This window comes from Ambystoma mexicanum, chromosome 2q, assembly GCF_040938575.1.
Source record: "Ambystoma mexicanum isolate Mex_15411 chromosome 2q, UKY_AmexF1_1, whole genome shotgun sequence".
Taxonomy (NCBI): domain Eukaryota; kingdom Metazoa; phylum Chordata; class Amphibia; order Caudata; family Ambystomatidae; genus Ambystoma; species Ambystoma mexicanum.
This window is the reverse complement of record NC_090924.1, coordinates 1,303,171,150-1,303,192,431: the sequence shown is the minus strand read 5'-3', so window position 1 is coordinate 1,303,192,431 and position 21,282 is coordinate 1,303,171,150. Positions and strand designations below refer to the sequence as shown.

The 21,282-nt window shown below is 43.8% G+C and overlaps 1 protein-coding gene across 2 annotated transcripts in view; it reads right to left on the bottom strand.

The window, feature by feature from the left end:
- Positions 1-21,282, bottom strand: part of CAPN7 (calpain 7) — a 578,129-nt gene that overhangs the window by 374,991 nt on the left and 181,856 nt on the right. For both annotated transcript variants that reach the window (XM_069648744.1, XM_069648743.1), the window contains exon 9: positions 6,753-6,846. In XM_069648744.1, coding sequence (XP_069504845.1) covers positions 6,753-6,846 — 94 coding nt within the window. The remainder of the gene's footprint in view (positions 1-6,752; positions 6,847-21,282) is intronic.

Genomic DNA, 21,282 nt, shown 5'->3' with positions numbered 1-21,282 from the left:
GTGTTGTTAGCACTATTAACTTCTCTGCGTATATATAACTGACCACGATTGAAGTACCGGCTCAACTGGAAAGTATTGGGAACAATATACACATTTTAAATTTGTATTGGCAGCACCAAGCAGTCGGCCCTTTGACGCTCACTGACCAGATCAGTGAGATAATTAGCATCAAGTCTACAGACTTGTGCTCAAACATCATATTATGCAGTGATTTAAACACTGATTGCACAACCATAATGACATCAGAAAAACAAAAGAACTGGAAAAGCTGCACACAGGTAGCTACTAGATGGATGGAAGAAATGGAGGCAAGGGATCTGTCCTTGCTAAACGGAAACATCCTTGGTGATATTCCTGCAAGAGCTACTTAGGAAAGAAACTAACCAAATCAATCCTTGACAACTTTTTTGTGTCGGACTTAATTGCGCAAAGAGTCGCTGCAATGTATGTCACCCGCATGGAACAAAGCGATCACAACCTTGTAGAAATAACTCTCCTGGGAAAGGTTAACAGCAGCAGACCACCTGGATCCAACTTAGAACCCGGTAGAAATAGGTTGCGGATGGACGCTAACAAAGTGGATCACATCATAACAACTATGCAAAACTATACCAAAAAGAACAACCGCGAAAATATTTAGTATTGTGCTCTGCTGGACCAATACATGGAGAGCATGAAAGGCTCACGCAAAAGGACGTTCAAAAAATGACATGTCTTTGACATTGAGATATTGACAAGGAAAAGAGTACTTCGAAATAAAATCAGATGCCGTATGAAGAGCAGCATAAAGAACAAACAAAAATAAATAAAAAAGGCTAAACAGTATAAAAATTGGGGAACCTCACAGACATATTACAACCGCGCGATGCAGACTTCATGATGAACGCATTGACACATAAAAACTCAAGTGACTTTTGGAAGCTATTAAACAATACCAACGTCCCTCAACAAGCTATTGTGAGTAACATGGTCACAGAGACCGAGTGGATCCATCACAGTAATGTATTATTCGCAAAAAGATCCAGAACTTCCAGTCCTGAAGCGATGGAAGATCGAAATGGAGAGAGAAGACATCTTGAAGAACATTTCCCAAATAAGCTCCTCTCGAGCTCCTGGTCCTGATGCCCTTACAAATAAAACGCTCAAAGAAAATCCAGAGAAGTGGGCCAACTTTTGTACTTTGTTGTTCAAATTGATTTTGGACGATTGTACTATCCCGGAGTCGTGGAGGTGCGCAATCGTGGTCCCCATATTTGAAAAAGGCCAAAGATCGGAGCCAAAGAACTATCGGTGGATTGCCTTCCTCGACGTCGTAGGTAAGATATTTGCCACCCAACTGCAACATCATTTGACATCATGGATAAATGTTTCCGGTGCATACGACTTAAGACAAACTGGATTATTTTAAAGGCGTGGGGTGTGGGCTTAACCTACTAACAATCAACTTGCTAAAGAATGATGCAATTCGACAAGGAACCAAACTATAGCTAGCGTTCGTCGATCTGGCACATGCCTTCGACAGTGTCGACAGGGAGCTCCTGTGGACAAAACTGAAACATTGGAAATGTTCAGCAAGTATGATTGGAGCGCTTAAAGAACTGCACTCAGTCTGGAAGCGTAGGAACGCTATGCACCCCCATTAAAACCTATAGAGGTGTAAAACAAGGGTGCCCGCTGGCCTCCATCCTGTTCACATCAGATATAGGAGCAAGTTTGGTGAAGTGGTGGCGTTTTCACCAAAAATCAACGGGAACCACCTCAGGTGGATGTTATATGCAGACTACTTGGTTCTTCAAGATGTCACCCATTTTGGCCTCCAGCGAAAAATGTCAGCTCTGGAAAAGTATGTAACTACCAACGGGCTAAAGATCAATCCCACAAAATCGGAAGTCCTAATCCTACAAAACCTAAAAGGGATACAAAGGACCCTCCAAAAAGAAGCCGCAGTGGTACCTGGGGAAAGAAACACTCAGATGCGTGAACCAAACCCAATATCTTGGTATGTGGATTAACAGTATCATCAACGATACTCCATGGGTGGAAAAGACCAAAGCAAAATGTAAATATCTATCTGCCCAAAGCCTTGCAATAAACAAAAAATATGGCAAGTTTTCACTAAAACCAACAGTGGATTTTTATAAACAAAACACTGTGGCAGCCCCGATTCATTGATCTGAAAAAGCACTGGGCAGCTCACATTCACTATGGGCTCTGTTTGAAAATACATTCTGGCGAAGGGCGCTGCGGCTTCCTAAGGGTGTTCCGACTGCGTGCATTTGATATGAGCTAGGGCTTACCTCTATTAATGGCCTGGCACACGTTATCGCTGTAAGAAAAATTGTTGCTGAAGACCGACCTCCACAATTTGACATATTGCATAATCCAAGAGGCAATAGGAGCGAAACAATCCTAAGTCTCATCGACGACCTCAATACTGATAACACCCTATTATTAAATCCAAATGCAGTAAAAAAAAAAGAAAAAAAACTGGCTACAGGATCGTGTAAATACTATTGATTACAGATCACGCCACAGATTAATGCAAAATGTCGCCCTGGAGACAAAAATACTGAACAAGCTACCTAGTTATTTGGAGAAGTTGCCAGGCAATCATCAAAGAGCCATCTTTATGAAATTTTGGCTAAATTTACTTGAAACCAAAGAAACACGACGGCTGAGAGAAAATAATCCACCCGTTGATTCTAAATGCAGACTGTGTAACAGCGCTGATGAAACTCTGAAGTACTTAACTTTATTCTGCCTGGCATTAAAAACATTGAGAACCAGGCACTTGGGAGTGTTAATTTCAGGAAGACAATCCATGTGTGGTGTAGACTGGTGGTTGGTACTTCGGCTGGAACAAACAAAAAACTAACCTATGCACTAACCTTTCTAGCACAAGTGAACGATCTGCTAACAAAAGATGAGACAGAGTTAAAATCATGAAGCATGTGTAGAAAAAAATAGGAAAAGAAAATTATTTGCTATTCCATCAAATTGTAAGTTTGACTGTTGAAGATGATCTGTTAACATCAAATGACAAGTATGATCTGTTGGACCGTTCAATGAGAGGAAAGATTAATGTAGATATATTTTAAAAGTTTGTAATAAACTGTATAAAATAAAAATCATTTTTTTTCAAGAATGGTGTTGGATTGTAGTCAATCTTTTTCACATTGTCTAAATCCCAGCCATATGATTTGGATATTTTCAGTGCAATAGATGTGGATGTCAGTTGGCACAGATAACGGAAGTAATTTCATCATCAAAATGTCTGTATAATGTGACTTGTTCAGATTAGGTAGGATTTTGGTATTTCATTATGCATATGCATGGCATTGGTAATGGTTTTTAGAAGTTTCACCTTTCCCATATACCTCAGATTGGGAGAAAGCCTGCGCTCACATCTCGGTTTTATTTTAATTATTGATGAAGCGCTTCGCATAACTATTAAGCAGTAGGTATGGCACTTTTGAGGCCTTAATAACAGGGTGCTAAACAATTGCTTTGGAGCAGTTCATTAACAACTGTCATGTGTCACAATATCTGAAGACATTTCATCAATGATATTCATGTTTTCTAATAATCATTTTATCCTACCCTTCCCCTGCCTTTTCCTATGTGTTTTTCATATTGAATTATATGTTTGTACCAACTATGTCTTTGAATATTATTTGATATTCTGTGATGATACACTGTCATGTTCACATTTAACCAGCCTTGAAAAAGGTCGAAACACGTGTTGGCGGAAATTTTATCTATAATTTGAAACACAATAGGAACATCATTTTTGAATATCAGTTACCCTTGAGATTTGTTTTGATCTCCAGCTGAATTGCTCATTGGGAGCGGACGCAGGCCTGGTTCTCCTTTTGTTTAGCATCAATGTCAATCAATCCCTTCTATTGCCACCTCAACCCCACTTCCTAGCAATAGCGACTTCTCCACTCCTTCGGTGGGAACCCCAGTCTACAGCCAGACTCTGCGTTCACATTCGAAAAAGATGTCTAGGAGACAGACGATTCATCACAAAGCAGCACATTCTAAGCATAGGTCAACTATGCAGAATTTGTTCGAAAGGAACCCAGTAGCCAGACCACGAGGATTAGGAAGTGAGCGCAGCAGCCCTTTGGGCTACATCAACAATACACAGATTAATCGGTTTTTGGAGAAAAAAAGCAAGTGCACATGAGATGGAAGACATGGCTCCCAGCTGTTCTGGACTCTCCAGTGGCACAGAGTATCTGGCCACTGAGTAAGCTGGTAAAGGTACAGTTGTCAGTCTTGGGGCAGATGCAACATTATGGACCTTCTCCAGTAATGTCCCAACTTAAACATTTGTCACTGAAGACAACACACAACTTTATTCAAGTATTTTTAACAAATTGCTGAAGCGGCTCATCGGGAGAGGAACAGCTAGCCCCAATACATTTTTTACTTGGGTGCTCCAAACCACTCATCAGGGAATTTAATGAGGATGGGGCACAAGACTATGAAAAACTGAGGGGCATGATCGTAGGAGCGACTGGGATATGACTGCTTTATCAACAGCATTTACAGGGGATTAAGAGTCCACTAGTCCTCGAGCAATTACTTTTGGGGTACAATGTACCTATGTTGGAACAATGGTGAGGAGGCCCAGTATTTGGCAATATACCTTGGCAAAGATCCCTTCAGGATTGAGAAAGACAACATCCGAAGGTCAACTGGGATAGCCAACGTCAGATGACTAATTTCAAAGTATATGTATGTAGTGCAATTACTATGCATTGCCTATCAAAGAAACAGCTACAGACAGACTGTTCACTAGAAAAAGCATTGGATGCTGCCAACAAATGAAACAATACAAAAATGCCATATTCTACCCCTTTGAGGACCTGCAATAGTGCTCTGACAATGAAGGTGTTTTTGCACTTTTCTGGGAAAACGATCAAGCAAGTTCCTCCATTCTAGATAGGTATTGGCATAAAAAGAGATATGTAATGGAGGTTCAAAATAAGTCCCTCTACAGGTCACTGTGCATTTTATACCCAAACCAACCAAATGAAAAATGAGTCCAGTTCCCCACATACTGGCATTAAAACACACACAAAAGAAACAGTTTAACAGAACACTATGCTACAAACATTGTGGAGAGCTTACACTTAAGCCTTAAGCACCTGTTCCACGGGCTGGAATAGGTGGTAAAGGCCAGAGTTAATAAGTCCGAGCAAAGCAAGGGCCTTTCATGAGGTTCCCAGTGCTGTTACAACCTGTTACAGCCCTGGGAACGGGTGCGTATGGTAATTAGCACCCTGGATCTAAAATCCAGAAAATCGGGGTGTTGATAGCACTGTTTTTTGTACGAATCAATGGGACACCTCATGGCGTCCCGTTCATTCATGCAAAATACTTGCGTGAGATGGCTGCCAGAGAGCTGGAAGACTGTGCTACAATTGGAGCTCCTCTTCCATTTCTATCGCGATCAGCAGGAAGACAGAGCGGCAGAATCAGCAGAGGCGCCGCTGTCGCTGAAGGAATCAGGTAAGTTAAGGTTGGAGGAGGGGAAAACGAAGGGGAAGGGAGGGTGGGTGGGGGGTGGTAGTAGGCATGGTTGGGCAAGCAGCAATAAGGTTGCTCGGAACACAGGCCTGGATCGTGGGATTCAGTCTGGGATCCGATAAACCCAATTGGTTGCACCCACCGCCCTCAGTGCCAATATGAAAGCAGACCTCCAGTAATGTAGCTAATTTCATGAAGAAAAGGTCCCCAATCTCTCTACAAGTTACCGTACAAATGCAAGCATGCCTTGATTTAGCCACCAGCCGGAAAGGAAAAGAAGTACCAGCATACAAAGTCAAATAAACACCCACAGACATTGAAATAGAGGCTGACAAGTGGAGCTTGGCAGTAGATTTTGTGATAGGAGGTTACACTTGCATAGCCGAGATATTAAAGTAAGGTCTATGGCAGATGTCAGTGCTTTGTCAGCTTTACTAATACAGTGTGGGTGGTTGGTGATGTATGAAAGTCCTTGCCCCAGATGGCACAGCTCAACTTCACCATTGAGTCAACATGTTTATTTGAACGTGGACATGCACCAACATTTAAACCAAGTAAGAAATGCAGCAGACTAATTTCTTAAAGAAAACATTCCCAAAAACAGTGGACCCCACAATCCAAAAGCAGCCACCAGACACAAATATCCACACACAAGCTGCTCAGAAATGTTACGTGTACAATAGCTAGTTTTCTCAAGCCCACCTCTGTGTTCTTTCTTGTCTAACTTATTGTTGCCATTTCTAATTGACATACTTTCGTTTGGGTGCATAATATGCAAGCTGTCCCCTGTGCACAAGTGAAACCGTTACCAATGCCACAGATATGTATTGCTCCAAGATGCCTGCTACAAGTCTCTGCATTTTGCCCAGCCCCAAGAGTATTTTCTGGTTCTCTACTAACCAGGTCTTGCAAGGGGAGAGCAAGGTATGAAAGAATGAGATGTTGATCAGAGATGTTGGATAGGCAGCATTCAAACTTGTTCAATCTGCAAGACTGCAACTCTTTGGATCAACAAGAGTACGCCTTATCTGAAAATATGCATGGGGGATCAGCACACCACATAAATAAAGAGAAAGTAAGTAGCCAAATGCAGCAGTCATGCCTACCCATGCCCAGAGACATCTCGGAAACACGTCTCCTTCAAAGATATTTCCAAACTGATATTGCATTTCAACAATACAAATGATCAAACAAGTACATTTAAATTTTACCTTTCGAGGGACTCCATTAAGGTGGAGTTTAACCATATACTTCCCACAAGGATTGTATTCAGGCTCTCCTTTTTTATTCTGGGGGTAAATGATGCTATAAAAAAGGAAGAAAATTATTGTTTTACCGATATAGCACCACTCCAATGTTTGCATGATTATCAGCATGAACTATTGTTGGAGCCCTGGGCAGGTGCAAAGGTTCAGGATATGAAACGTCTTTTGTTCCTCTCGCGTTCACAGTCGGCCTTATAAACAGTTACCATATTTGCATTTATTTATTGAAAAAGAAGTTGGAACTTGAACATTGCCCTAGAGCACCAAAGTCACTCACGGTAGGCTTTATGAAACAATACAAAAGCAGCAAAGACAAGAGTTATGAAAAGATTTTTGAACAAACAGTGGTGGTGAAGGTAGTAAACCATGTGGCCTTCTGTTCCTATGCTCTAGGGCCATCCCCGATAAATACATATTTATCTTTCCCTTTAAATTATGAAATTTTCGAAGTAGAGTTCTTCAATCCTGGATGATTCAATTCCTAAAATCATTACTCCTTGATGCATGCACAAGGGTACTTGGGTGCACATCTTGCAAGTTAAGGTGTCTAATTTGAAAACATGGAAACATGTGGAGCATTAAGATTTGTCAGATATTGTCCACACACTCTTCAGTATTCAGCCTTTAAAACAGCTTTAAAGGGTGCAATAAAAGATTTGGAAAGACCTGACATCAAGGCATTTCCTGCATCCACAACAGACACTAATAGGGCTGGCCTGTAGTCCTGAAGTGAGCCACAGGTTAAAATATTTCTGCAAAAGACATTTAGTTGGATTAATGATAAAAAAAATGTTTTTGATCATGGTCAGGACAACGTCTACAGTAAAGCCAAGCAAGTAGTGAAACTGATCAAAGCTCTGTCAAAAATCAGACTTTGCATTTACAGAACAATGCACATTGCAGAATTCAACCCAGTGAAGAGCAGAAACTGTTCTTGATGGGTTCGGCTTCAGTAAACGCCTTGAAATCTAATCCCTAATGCACCCTTTGGGTATGTGAGATTCTGGAGGTTCTATATCCAGATAACCTATCGGAATAAATGACCGACAGAGAAGAGAGATGTTAAGTCGGCTGTGATCAGGAACAGCAGTCTCTCCACATGAAGTTGACCACAGCCAAAAGGATAGATCTTTGCATCTCATGGGGCAATGAAGGACTCATCAACCCCTGAAATCGTTAGCTGTGAAGGAGCACTAGTACAGAAACCAACCTCCATATGGTTAATAGTCCCTGAGAGAATTTACCCAGCACATTCACACAACCATCCAACACTAACAGTGTCAGTCTTAGTACCTCAAACAGTTGGTGGAGAACCCCTCAAAAATACACTGATCATCAGTCATATGGAGTAGTTGATGCACGAGACATAGCTCCAGCACCTTAAAGTAGATCACAAGCCTAACTTTTCTTTAATGAAAAAAAAAACATGTCCAAAATCGTAGGAATCACAACAGCATTCTACTAGGTATGATGGTAAACATATTGAAGATATTAAAGATATTGTGCCTCATTAAGAGTGTGTTGTTCCGCAATCCCCTTATTCTCAAATTCTCTCTAGGGTGTGAGTCGCAGACTTGAGATGGATGAACATAATAGCTTGGTTCACTCTCCTGCCAAGTGTATGTCCAGCTTGGTTCACTCTCCTGCCAAGCATATGTCCTCTCACGATCTTTGTATCTCTCAGGGTCCAAGACCCTCTTATTCTTCGGCTTTCATATGGGTGCAGGTCCAAGACTTGAAATGTTCTGTTGCAAAGACTTTGTTTACTCTCCTGCCAAGCATGTTCTCCTTTCTGTAGCGTATTTACTTTATTTAGGGTCCAAGACCATCTTTCTCTCTTACTCTTATGTGGTTGCAGGTCCCAGACTAGCAATGTGCTGTTGCAAACGCTTGGTTTACTCTCCGGCCAAGCACATGCTCCTTTCTGCATTGTCAAGTCTTCTCTCAGCGTCCCAGACCCTGTCGCGCTCTTGTCATCATATGGGTGCAGGGCCCCAAAGTCACACTGAATGGGTGCAATAGCTTGGTTTACTCTCTTGCCAAGCATATGCTCCCTAATGCATGCTCTCAGCTTCGCTCAGTGTCCCAGGCCCCCTCACTTTCTTGTTCCTGTTTCTCCCAGACACCTCCCGGACCTTCAGCTCCACCCGTGTACCTGTCTCGCTGGTGCACATCTTCCGGGGAGCGGTGCTTCATTCTGGGGCTCCGGCAGCATTCGGTTGCTTACTTCGGTTGGCGGTGGCCCCGCTGATCAGTCTCCCTTCGGTTTTACGTTGGCGGCCACTCTGCCCGTCCCTTCTACCTTCGAGGGACTGTTAAACGGAAATCATATTATGCCTCCTTTTGATTTATATTGGCCTAAGCCTAGTCGTTCTATGAGGAAAACCACGTTGCAAAGTCCCGATTTTGGATCGACTTCGCCGCCATTTTAGAATCATCCACCATTTAGATTTCTGTTCGTATATTCTCTGTTCTAAAATGGTGGACTGTTTTCAGCTTGCAACCAAGCCGCCTGACCTTTGAGTTCTGTTAATGTTTAGAAAGTCCAAGAGCCGACCGTTTAGTCTGGGTAAAGAGACCTTGCGCTCCATATGAAGTGTCATCTAAGTACTGTCTGCGCACACAAGCCTCATCCTTGTATAAACATTGGGACAATATAAAGCAAACTTCGAGCGTGGACACAGGCCGAATGCAATTGTGAGGAGACAACAGTGCTTGCTGCAGGATTTGAGAACATACATCGACATTGTGTCTTCATGGAAATGCAAACCTATGTAATCATTTGTATATTATTGTATAAACATTATGTGAACTAGGCACGAACTCTAGACCACAGATTATTAACATGTAGAGGGGCTGGACAATATTGCTCAGAATTGTATAAAAGCACAAATGTTTCTAATGTCCAGCACTCTCTCTCCTCTCTTTGACGGGCTGGTACCCATTGCAGAGCCAGATAGCCATCTGTGTTTCTTTGCAACTGTAAAGAATAAAGATCTGTGAATCTTTTAGCCCGCGATTGGTGTATTTCCTTTTGTGGTACTCCGCCTCGATATTTCCTTGTTTTTACAGATGGCACCCGAATAGGGACCCTCAAGATTGATGCCATCTCGTTGACGCAACTATCGGACCAGGATCGGACAGTGAGAAAGGGGGCCCCCTTCTTGGATGAGATGCGACACCTCAACAGTACTGCACGACCCGATCCCTGGACGGTGAGCACGCGGTCCGAGACGGCATCTTGACAAGGGTCCATATATCGAGGCGGGCAGTTTTGCCAAAATCACCAACCATGAGGGTCCTTTGTTGTCCTTAGTAATCCGATCGGACCTCCTTAGTCCTTTGATCAGGTGAGTCGTGCCCCGATTCCTAAATATCCTGATATTTGATGTGGCGCATTGTCCTCGCAAGTACAATTATTGCAAGGTAACACCAGAAATCTGATATGCCTGAGAAATTGCCTGCCTGTTTCAGGGCATTATTCCGCAGAGACAATCTTTGGAATTTGGCCGTCCGGCACCACAGGAGGGGTCGCCGGCATGTACTATGTACTGTAAGTACGCCATTGGTAGTATAGTGTTGAATGATATTTGGCACAGACAAACTAGACATGCTTCCGAACTTCAGTGGCCAATCAATGGTAGCTTTGAGATTTCTAGCATAGAGTATTAAGAATCTATATTGCTAAAGAAAAAAGCTAGACCTGCAGCATTTGATGTATTACAAAATTGGAAAAAAGAAGCTAGCTTAAAAGTAGAGAGAAACATGCGCGCCGACATATGTCAAACGCTGAAAAGGCATTATTATACGACCAGCAGAAACAGTCAGAGTCAGTTAGAAACATGGATAGGGCTTTTCAACTTGGCATTCAGAAAATATATCTGTCTAAAGACTTTCATGCATCAGATGAATTGATTGATAAGCTTTTAAACGAACGTAGGCCTGGTGCCACTGCACCACTTCCTTATGCACCTATTCTTGTTGTCTTACCTCTTCCTGCTGTTACTCCTCCTCGCATAGTAATTCCTGCTCCTCCCATTGCTCTTCCTATTGCTCCTCCGCCGCCAGTCATTGCTCCGTTTCCTATTGCTGTTCCTCCGCCTGTACCTCCACCTTTGCCTACTCTTGTAGTCCCGGTAGATATGTCTTTTGTGCCAGTAATAGCACCTTCATTGCCCATTGTAAAGGATTTGCCTACACTTTCTTTTCCAAGCAGTTCTGCTCCGCTAGTAGTTGATAAGGGAGTGGGTGTTGAATCAAAAATTGTAACTCGTAATACAGTTTCTAAAGAGAGAAAGAGACTTGAATGCGTGGGCTAGACAATGCATGGAGAAAGGTGAACAATCTGATGTTTTTGCTACACTCACTAATCTAGAAAGTTTTCCTGAGAAAACTGTTTTTATTGAAGGGCTGGGAATTGATTTTTCTGTAATGTGGAACAAACTGAATGATGAAGATATCCCACAAGGGTTGAGGAATCTGAATGTTTTAGCATATTCAAGAGATAGTGCAGAGAAAGTATATGAGCACGTCTAGAGGGTTTTTGAGTATAGAAGGGAGTTCGAAAGGTTACGTAATGATGAAATAGATGGTGATAGTTTGGGAGCTATGTTTGTACAGAAACGGTTCCTTCCTCTTTGTAAATCGATGAGTGAAGAAACGTGAATTTGCACAAGAGATGCACTTAGATGGATTTCAGACATGTTGATATCTCCCGTAGAAGTATATGACATGTATAGTCAGTATACGCCAGAAATGCAGAGGAAAATGAAACAAGTAATGGTAGAATACCTGCAGGATGAATGTATAAAAAGAAAGATTTGTTGTCCCGCAGAATTATTGGATATCTACAAGAGAGCTTTTTCGTCTGACACTCCTTCAGCTGCAATAGCACTCGATTTGGCTCTATTGCTCAGTAAGCGTTTCAGAGTTGCCTACTTCTCAGTTGCCTATGAGAGAGATTCATCCGACATTTGTCCCTAAAGTTGAGGTCCCGGCTAATGCCGCAACAAGTGTAGCCGCCTATGACATTGATGCACATTATGTATCGCAGTTTGTTCACGTCCCGTTCTCAAGACAGGAGGTGAATACCATTAGACAATCTATCCCAGATATTAGGAAGAATCTGACAGGGTTTTATAAAGAAATGGAATCTGCCTTGCAGTCGTCAGTATTCACTTTGGGTGATATAGACTTATTTCCTATGCTCCTACCTGCCGATTTGTGGAAACAGATTAGGACAGTAGAAGATGTACCAGGGTTAGGGGACACATGGGATAATTTGGCTAGGCAAGATAGAGAAAGGAAAGCTGGTGAGAGACCACCACAGATGAGATTGACTTTGCCTGATAGAATAGTGACAAAACTGAAAGCCTTAATTCCTGAGAGAAGGATTGTTTGGGACAAACTTACTGCTTGTATCCAAGGAAAATCTGAGGGTGCTACCGTATTCTTTAATCGGTTTGAACAAGTATTTTCATATTTTAGTGGACAAGATTTAAGCACAGAGTCTGGAAAACGATTATTTGTAGACAAATCCAGTCGCAAATTATGACTTCTGAGAGCGCTTGGCAAGCTAAGTATCAGTCTGAAGTGTTGCATATGGCTCAATATTATGAAAACCGAGTCAATAATGAGAAGGAAAGGATTGAAAAGAAAAAGGGAGACTTGAAAACTAAGGTGTTGTTGCAACAGATTGTTAGAGGTCCTAGAGGGGGTAGTACACAGTTTAGGAGACAGTATGTTCCACAAGGTAGTGTGCCTTTGGTTCCTGTACATGGAAACCAATGTGCTTATTGCAGACAAGAGGGTCATTGGCGAGCGCAATTCCCGATCCTCCAGGAGAGGTCGAATAACACATTTGGTATCACGGGTAGACGATCCAGAGGCCGCCCTGGGTCAGGGGGTCCTGGTAGAAGCCAGTTTTCTCAGAATTCTCAGTCCTTTTCACAAGACAATCAGCCACTGAGTATGGAGAATAGAAATCATTTTGATCATCCTTCTACTGCTGATCTCTCTGAAGACTTTCCCTTCGATGATGCATTGTTTCGCTAGGATTGCCAGAAGCAGGGTTTGGAACCAACGCCTATTCCCGTCAATCAGAAAGGTCCCTACATTGAAATGATAGTGGGAAATAGGAAACATCTATTTTTTATAGATACAGGAGCGCAGAAGTGTTCCATTGACCATTCACGGGTTCCAGACATTCCAATGTCAGGGCAAACTAATGTTTCTGTAGGGTTTTCTGGTATGCCAGTAGTTAGTCCGGTTTCTCTGCCGGTACCGATTTCACAGGGTCCATTCACGGATCACTGTCCATTTCTTTTGACATCAAACTGTGGTGAAAATTTGTTGGGGTTGAATGTGTTGAAGGAATTAAATGTGGTAATTCATTGTTCTTCGGATGGAGTGCGTTTGACGATTTCACCACTGCAATTTTATGCCTCACAGTTTCTGACTAGATCTTTGCCGCCGGAATTTACTGACGCCCCAGAGTGTTTATGGGCGATTGATGACAATGATGTTGGTGTTTTACAGATTGAGGTTGTTAGAATCATTTTGAAACCAGGAGTAAAGTTGCCACGTATTCCACAGTATAAGATTTTGGTTGATGGTGAGCAAGCTTTGAAGTGTATAGTTTTCGATTTTGTACACTGTGGGGTAATTGAAGAAATTGCAGGTAGTTTGTGCGATAGTCTGATTTTACCGGCAATCTCGTTTTATTATTGATTTACGTGCCATCAACAAGATTGTTGCTCCACAATTTACTATTGTGCCTGATGTAACGACGATATTAACGATGATCCCAGCTTCTGCTACTCATTTTAGTGTCGTAGATCTTAAGAATGCCTTCTTTAGCATTCTTATACACAAGGATAGCAGATACTTGTTCGCGTTCACCCTAGGGGGACGCTCGTTTACATTCACCCGTGCGCCACATGGGTACACGGAAAGTCAGAGCATCTACAGTAGGGCTTTGAAAGAACAGCTTGATACACTTGAGTTGCCTGCTGCTTGTACATTGCTTCAATTTGTCGACGACCTTCTTTTAGATGCAGATTCAGAAAGTGCTTGCAAGGAGGGCACTGTCTTATTGCTTATTCATCTTGCAAAGCATGGACATAAAGCTTCACTGAAAAACTTTCAATATTGTTGACAGGAGGTCGCCTATTTAGGCTATCTCCTGTCAAAGGTGGGAAGAAGATTGGCACCTGAACGGATTAAAATAATTTCTAGCATGTCTGTCCCAAATACACAGAAGGAAGTCAGAGCCTTGATAGGAATGGCTTCTTACTGTAGACAGTGGATCCCCAACTTTTCACTAGTGATCAAACCAATGTTGGCGCTGACAAAGAAGGGCATTTGTTTCCATTGCCGTGGAACTTGGAACACCAGAAAGCTTTTGATTTGCTCAAGACCGCACTGTGTTCCGCACCGGTTTTGGGCACACCAAATTATGAAAAGGCCTTTGAGTTGTATGTGCATGAAAGTGATGGATGTGCTTTGGCTGTGTTAACGCAGGAACATAGGGGGAAGAATAGGCCGTGCGGTTACTTTTCCTCCACCCTTGATCCTGTTGCATGCGCTTTGCCGAGATGTCGGAGAGCTGTCGCTGCTGCTACATTTGTAAAACAGAGCGGGGTATGGTCCTAGGCCATGCTTTAACCTTGTTGGTACCTCACTCTGTAGACGTTCTATTAAATAGAACGCAAACACAACATCTCACTTCCGCACGATTAACAAGATACAAATTGATCTTGTTTGCACCGCATATCAAAATTAAGAGATGTTGTGTACTGAATCCGGCTGAATCATTACCTCTTCCGCAAGATATTGCTTGCAGTGACGAAATGTCACATGTCTGCCTTTATACCACAGAGCAAGAAACTAAAGGCAGGATTGATTTGAAAGATACACTTTTGAACGATCCACAAGGGGAGCGGTTTTGCGATGGCTCCTGTTTCAAACTTCCGGATGGTACATCTACTGCTGCTTATGCCATCACTACACCAAGCACGATTGTGGAAACCAAAAGAATTTCGCATAACTCAGCGCAGGCCGCAGAGATTATTGCATTGACTCAAGCTTGTGAACTTTCCGAAGGGCTTAGTGTAAATATATATACTGATAGTCAGTATGCTTTTGGGGTGGTTCACAACTTCGGTAGACTTTGGGCAGAATGAGGTTTGTGGACCTCACATGGAACGAAGATCCAATATGGCACCTTGATAGTTCAGCTACTCTCAGCGCTTGCACTTCCCACTCAGCTAGCAATTATGAAGTGCGTGGCACATCAGAAAATTACAGATGATGTAGGAAAAGGGAACGCTTTCACTGACCAGAAACAAACGGCTACTGATCTCTATTCAGATATGTACACTACAAGGGAAGCCACAAATGTCTGTACTATAGACGAAGGAATTGATTCTATAAAGAATATCCGAGCAGATGCCACTTTAGAGGAAACTAAGCAATGGGCTGAGGGTTTGGCGAGGTTGGATGATGATGGGTGTTGGGTGGATAATAGAGGGAAAATGGATGCTGCCAGACGCGTACATCACTATGATGGTTTCAATGGCTCATTGTTCCACTCACATATGCGCTAGGAAAATTTGCAAAATGTTAGAAACTGTCTGGGTAAATGTTAACATCCCGAAAAATGCTGAACGTTTTGTCCAGAGTTGTATGGTCCGTCTACAGCACAATGTGGGGAAGGGTACATCAACACCAAGGGGTAGTTTTGGTCCACCTTCTGTCCCTTTTGAGGTAATTCACTTTGACTTTATTGAAATGGAACGTTGTAATAACCTCAAATGTGTTCTGGTTGTCATTAGTGCTTTTAATAAATGGGATGAAGCCTTTCCGTGAAAAAGATGCCACAGCAATGACAACGGCTTAAGGAATATTTTCCTAGGTTTGGTTTGCCGATGGTCATCTGGTCGGACAATGGTCCACATTTTATCGCTGCTGTTATTCTGCAAATATGTGCGGGATTACAGATCGTTAAACGGTGCCATTCGGCCAGACATGCTCAGAGTGCTGGATTGGTAGAGCGACACAATGGAATCTTGAAGAACAAACTCGCTAAGACGTGTGACACGGCACCAATTTGAAATGGCCGGACACCTTACCGATAGTGTTACTCTCCATGCAAACAACCCCACAGACTAGGACTGGGCTCTCCCCGAACGAGGTGGTAATAGGCAGGCCAGCTAACATTTGGAATCTTCCTAAACCTAGGGCTTTAAGGGATATAGAGCGCATACTTCTTTCTGAATATTGTGACCGGTTAACTCAAAATCTGTATTTGATTCATCAACAGGTGCGAGAAGCCCTCCCAGCCAAATACGAGGGGCCAGGTCACAGCATCCGACCTGGTGACTGGGTGCTGATTAAATCGTTTGAGAGAGCATCCTGTCTCGCACCGCGGTGGAGAGGGCCCCATTAGGTCCTATTGGCCACACAGACTGCTGTACGAGTAGCGGGGAAGCGCCATTGGATCCACGCTTCGCATGTCAAGAGGATACCTTTCCCTTTGCCACACGAAGAAGATAAGGAGAAACTTACTTGCTCTGTTCCCAGCGATCAGTCAGCATTGAGCAGCACTGAGAGTGCTTCGGAGACACTCCCTGTGCCCGCGGGGCCTGGGGAAACTGCTACTTCGTCTCCACACTCTCCTGCAGATCCTTTTGCACCTTTGTCTGGTTCTGTTGCAAATTCATCACTTCCATCAGGAAGCAACGACGCACTGTTCGCAGATCACATGGTACCAGGAGTCACAAGGTACAATATGCGTCCGCAGCACTAGTCACACTGCATGGATATGACAGTGCCCACAGGAAAATAAATACAGAGCTTGTCCTTTGCCACTTTCTGCACTGAAGGAAAGTAGGTGGCTGGGGATTGGGAAAGACTAAGAAAACGCGTGATCAAGAGATCACCAGCAAACGGACTACAGAGATTTTTGCAGGAACTTATCGGGGAAGAGCTTCCAGGAACAATGCCCGTTATCGACCCTACTTGTGCGGTACAGACAATCGCGTGTGGGGCCAACAATGACAATGGACGATGAAATACATGGTCTTTCATGACGTGTTGTCTTCTTGTAATTGTGTTAACCAGTTTCATAGTATTAGCTGCCTTAGGATTTTGGTATATGGAAGACGTACGCCCACTTGAAACATTCTTGCCTACTGAGAATGTTCCTACTGTATCTACACCTTTCGTGGACCTGCACACTATCTCCTTGAGACTCTCGACATAACAATACATTACAGCTAATAAGGAATGCAACTCATGCCATTTTGAATAGGACAAACTACTGGGTTTGCTCCCATTTACTGCAACATGGGGAAAAAGGGTTGGGCTGGTATATTCATACTTTGCCTTTAACTACTGCATGTTATGCTTCTCTACAGGCACTATTCTTTGGCCAATGGAATGATAGCATCTCAGGGAACTTTGATGGGACGAATTTTGAACGAATTTGAAAGACGAGTCCTAACGCCTCTGGGATGCTCACTCTTCGCAAATAGGAACAAACTTAATGTCGCTTCTATTAGGCCTTCTGATAAACTGTCCCGACCTTATCAATCTTTGATTTCTTTTAAGATGGCTCCTATAGGCAATAGGGATGCCATGCCACCTTCTTATACTGTTAACCATAGCCCCAACTCAGTTTCTTTCTGCATACAGAGGAATGGTACTCAGTCAATGGGTGACTTCAAGGGTTGCACTAGTGTTGCAAATTTGACCAGTGAGGACAGACCTTTGTATTTAGGCGAACCAGTTTACTTCGTTTGCGGTAATGAAGCTTATCCATGGCTACCAATGGATTGGCAGGGAACTTGTTATTTGGGAATTCTGCTACCTGGGGTATATGTAGCCAGTACCACTGAAATCTCTAGGGCTCGTCCTAGGTGGGACGAAAATGGCGATACTCCTTCACAAATTCTGGGTGATGTAGCAAAATCCTTTTTACCATTTTGGGGGCAGATCGTGAATTACGAAGATATTTGGAATCTAGCAAGAGTATTGGCGAGAACCATCAACCGGACCACTGACATACTCTATAACATGACTCTAGAACAAAAAGCAATTAGATTAGTGGCTCTACAGAACTGGATGGTGTTAGAAGTCATCCTGGCTGAGGGTGGTGGAGTATTCATCTTTAAGGCAATCCAAAATCTGCACGTCCTTAGTTCAGAAGTACATGTTCCCGAGAGAAATTGGGATCTTAGTACTTGATTCTGGGACTTCTTACTATCTTGGGGATGGAAGCTTCTCTCGGTCGTATTGATAATTCTGGGTATTCTGTTGTTCTGCTGTTGCTGTATACAATGTCTTCCTGCCATATGTTCAATGTTAGGGGGATGTTGTGCACAGACTATGTGTAACGCTCACCTGGTGCCCACGGGGGCGCTGGTCTAGTCTGGATTGCTGTGGCCTCTTCTAGCGTGATGCGCAGGACCCGGAACACCGATTGGACAGAACCTCCAAATCGTGCTTGCCTGACCCATAGCAATATCCTTCTGCAGATGAGAAAGGGGATTAACAGTCTGCAGAATAGTGTGCTAGCTCCCCCCTTTCCCTCTTCGTTCCTCTCCAACTTCCTCCAAACCCCGGTTTAAGCTCACCTTATGGTTTGGAAGGATGAACTCTCCATCCTGCTTCTGGTGCAGGGGCGCGCGTTCGTCCAGTTACTTCACTGGTTTTCAGAATGGCGCTGGCAAAATCCACTTGACTTTCCTGAGCGATGCGCCGTAAGTATGAAAGTTCAAAGTTCAAGTGAGGCCCCCTTTATGTTGTCTTTCTAACCTGTGATCTGTCCTTTATTTCAGGTGCAGAATGAAGGCGATGCGTCGAGGGGTTAAACTGCCGAGGTGAGTAGTGATGAGGGCGATCCCTCTAAATGTCCTTATCATTCCCCAGAAATGTCTCTTGTCCTTTCCCCATAGGGGCCGGGGTACGGTACCTGCCAACGGGGCGGCGCCGACCCGAAATGTGGAAGAAAAGCCGGTAAGTATTATGGCTGTTAATCAGGCTTTCCTTCTGTGTTCCTTCTGCTCATCTTTTGTTTCTTCCTCTCTCCCCTAGGTGCAGAGATGTGGCATCCGATGCTGACAGCCGCGATGGAGCCGGGAGATGTCTCGAGGACAGGCGAGTGAAGCGTGGCGCTACAGCGAGCGACGGGATGCTTTTAAATGGAAGTCTTTCTTCAGGGATGCTGGCGAGAAGATTCCGGATGCAGGTAAGAAGTTTGAAATAGTCCTTGGTTTTCACCTTTCCCTTCTCTTCCTTCCTTGCAGGTCTTCCAGGTTCGAGGCGGGCGTGGCTGGAGTCCAGGAGCAGGAGCAGACACGGTGAGCGTTAAGCTGCAGGAAGCAGAACAACGCGAAGCATGAGCTGCTGTCTGGGCGTGGCTCAAATAGCCTCCAAAGAAGTCCCAGGTATGTATCCTTCGCCAACTAGGTATGTATCCTTCCCTGGCCACGCCCGAGTGAAAAAATAGTCCCTATGAAAAAATAGTCCCTTTCAGGTCTCAGGGAGGCCTGAAGCGTGCAGCATGGTCTGCATCAGGTAAGTGCACAAAACACCTCCCTTTATGAGCCTGGCGCCTATGGCGCCAGGACTGATGTCCAACATGAGCCTGGCGCCAAAGGCGCCAGGACTGAGTCCAAAGAGTCCCTATAAGGGGCCGCTGGGCTTTTACCCGAGGGCATGATGCCTGCTTCCGGGGGTGCTGGGCCTGGCCTGGTGCTCCGGGGGTAGGCATCATGACAGCACTCCCCCCCCCCCCCCAAGGCCCCTCCCAAGGTCGTTCCTTCTGGAGGTTTCGGTTTGTTTGGGAAATTCCGATGGAACCTTTTTACCAGCCGAGGTGCATGTACGTGATCACTGGGTTCCCAAGACCTTTCCTGAGGCCCGTACCCTTTCCAATCAATTAGATAGAAAAGTTTTGATTTTGAGATCTTAGAATCCAAAATGTTCTTCACCTCGAATTCAGGCTCCCCATCTATCTGAATCGGTTCTGGTGGCTTTGTTAAAATGGTTCCTGGGTGCACTGGTTTCAAAAGTGACACATGAAAAACGGGGTGAATCCGCATGTTAGCTGGTAGATCGAGCTTGACTGCCACTGGGTTGATTATAGCTCTGATCGAGTAAGGGCCTAAATACCTTGGATTAAAAGTTCGAGGCCCCTTGAGTGATAGGTGTTTGGAAGCCAACCATACTTGATCCCCTATTTGGTATGGAGGCGCCTCTCTTCGATGCAGATCCGCATTCTTTTTGTATTTCCCTTTCGCATGTTGCAAATGTGCAGTTGCATCCTTGAAGGCTTGAGTAATCGTAGAATGCAAATGGTCCACTGCGGGCATTTCAAGGCTCAGAGGTGAGTCCAAGTCTGAAGTACGAGGGTGATGTCCATATAGGGTATAAAAGGGGCTCTGACCAGTTCCAGAGTGTATCGAGTTATTGTATGCATATTCAGCCACCCATAAAATGTCCTTCCAATTACCCTCCGATTGGTGCAACATACATCGTAGATATTGTTCAAGGGTCTGGTTCGTTCTCTCCGTCTGACCATCGGTCTGTGGGTGGTGGCTGGTCGAGAGTCTTACGTCGATTTGTGCCAGTTGACAACACTTTTTCCAAAAACGAGAAATAAACTGGCTTCCCCGATCGGAGACTAGTATGGACGGGAATCCATGCAAACGGATGATATTTTCGAGGAATTCCTTGGCAAGAACAAAGGCTGAAGGTAATCCTTTCAACGGAATAAAGTGGGCCATTTTGGAAAATAAATCCACCACGACCAGAATAGTATTGTAACCATTACAAGAGGGCAGGTCCGTGATAAAATCTAGTGACAGGGTGTGCCAAGGTGCTGGTGGAATGTCTAAGGGCTGAAAAAGACCGGCGGGTCTTGTCTTTTGACATTTGTTTTGGGCACAAACTCCACAGGACATCACGAAAGATGTAATATCCTTTCGCCAGGAAGGCCACCAGAATTGTCGTTTAACCTTTTCATCTGTTTTGGCAATGCCAGGATGTCCTTCCATCAGGGTATCATGATGACGGGAAATAACCAGTTCTTGCAATTCCTTTTCTAGCAAAAATAAGCGTCCTTGGAAGTAAGGTAAGCCATCCTTGACTGAAAAGTTAGACCCCCTTTTGATCCAATCCTGCAAGGCTGAAGAGTCCAGGAATTGTTTCACTCGTGCTTGAATGTCTTCAAGGGTTTGTAAAGTGGTTATCCCCAAAATTCTTTGTTCGGGAATAATCGGCACAGGTTCTGAGTTTGTGTCTATTTCTTCCATTCCAATTCGGGATAGAGCGTCCGCCTTACCATTCTTATAGCCGGGGCGGTAGGTGATTACAAAATCGAACTCAGCAAAGAACAAAGCCCATCGGAGCTGTCGAGACGATTGAGCCTTGGCAGCTTTTAAATATTGTAAATTTCGGTTATCAGTGATCA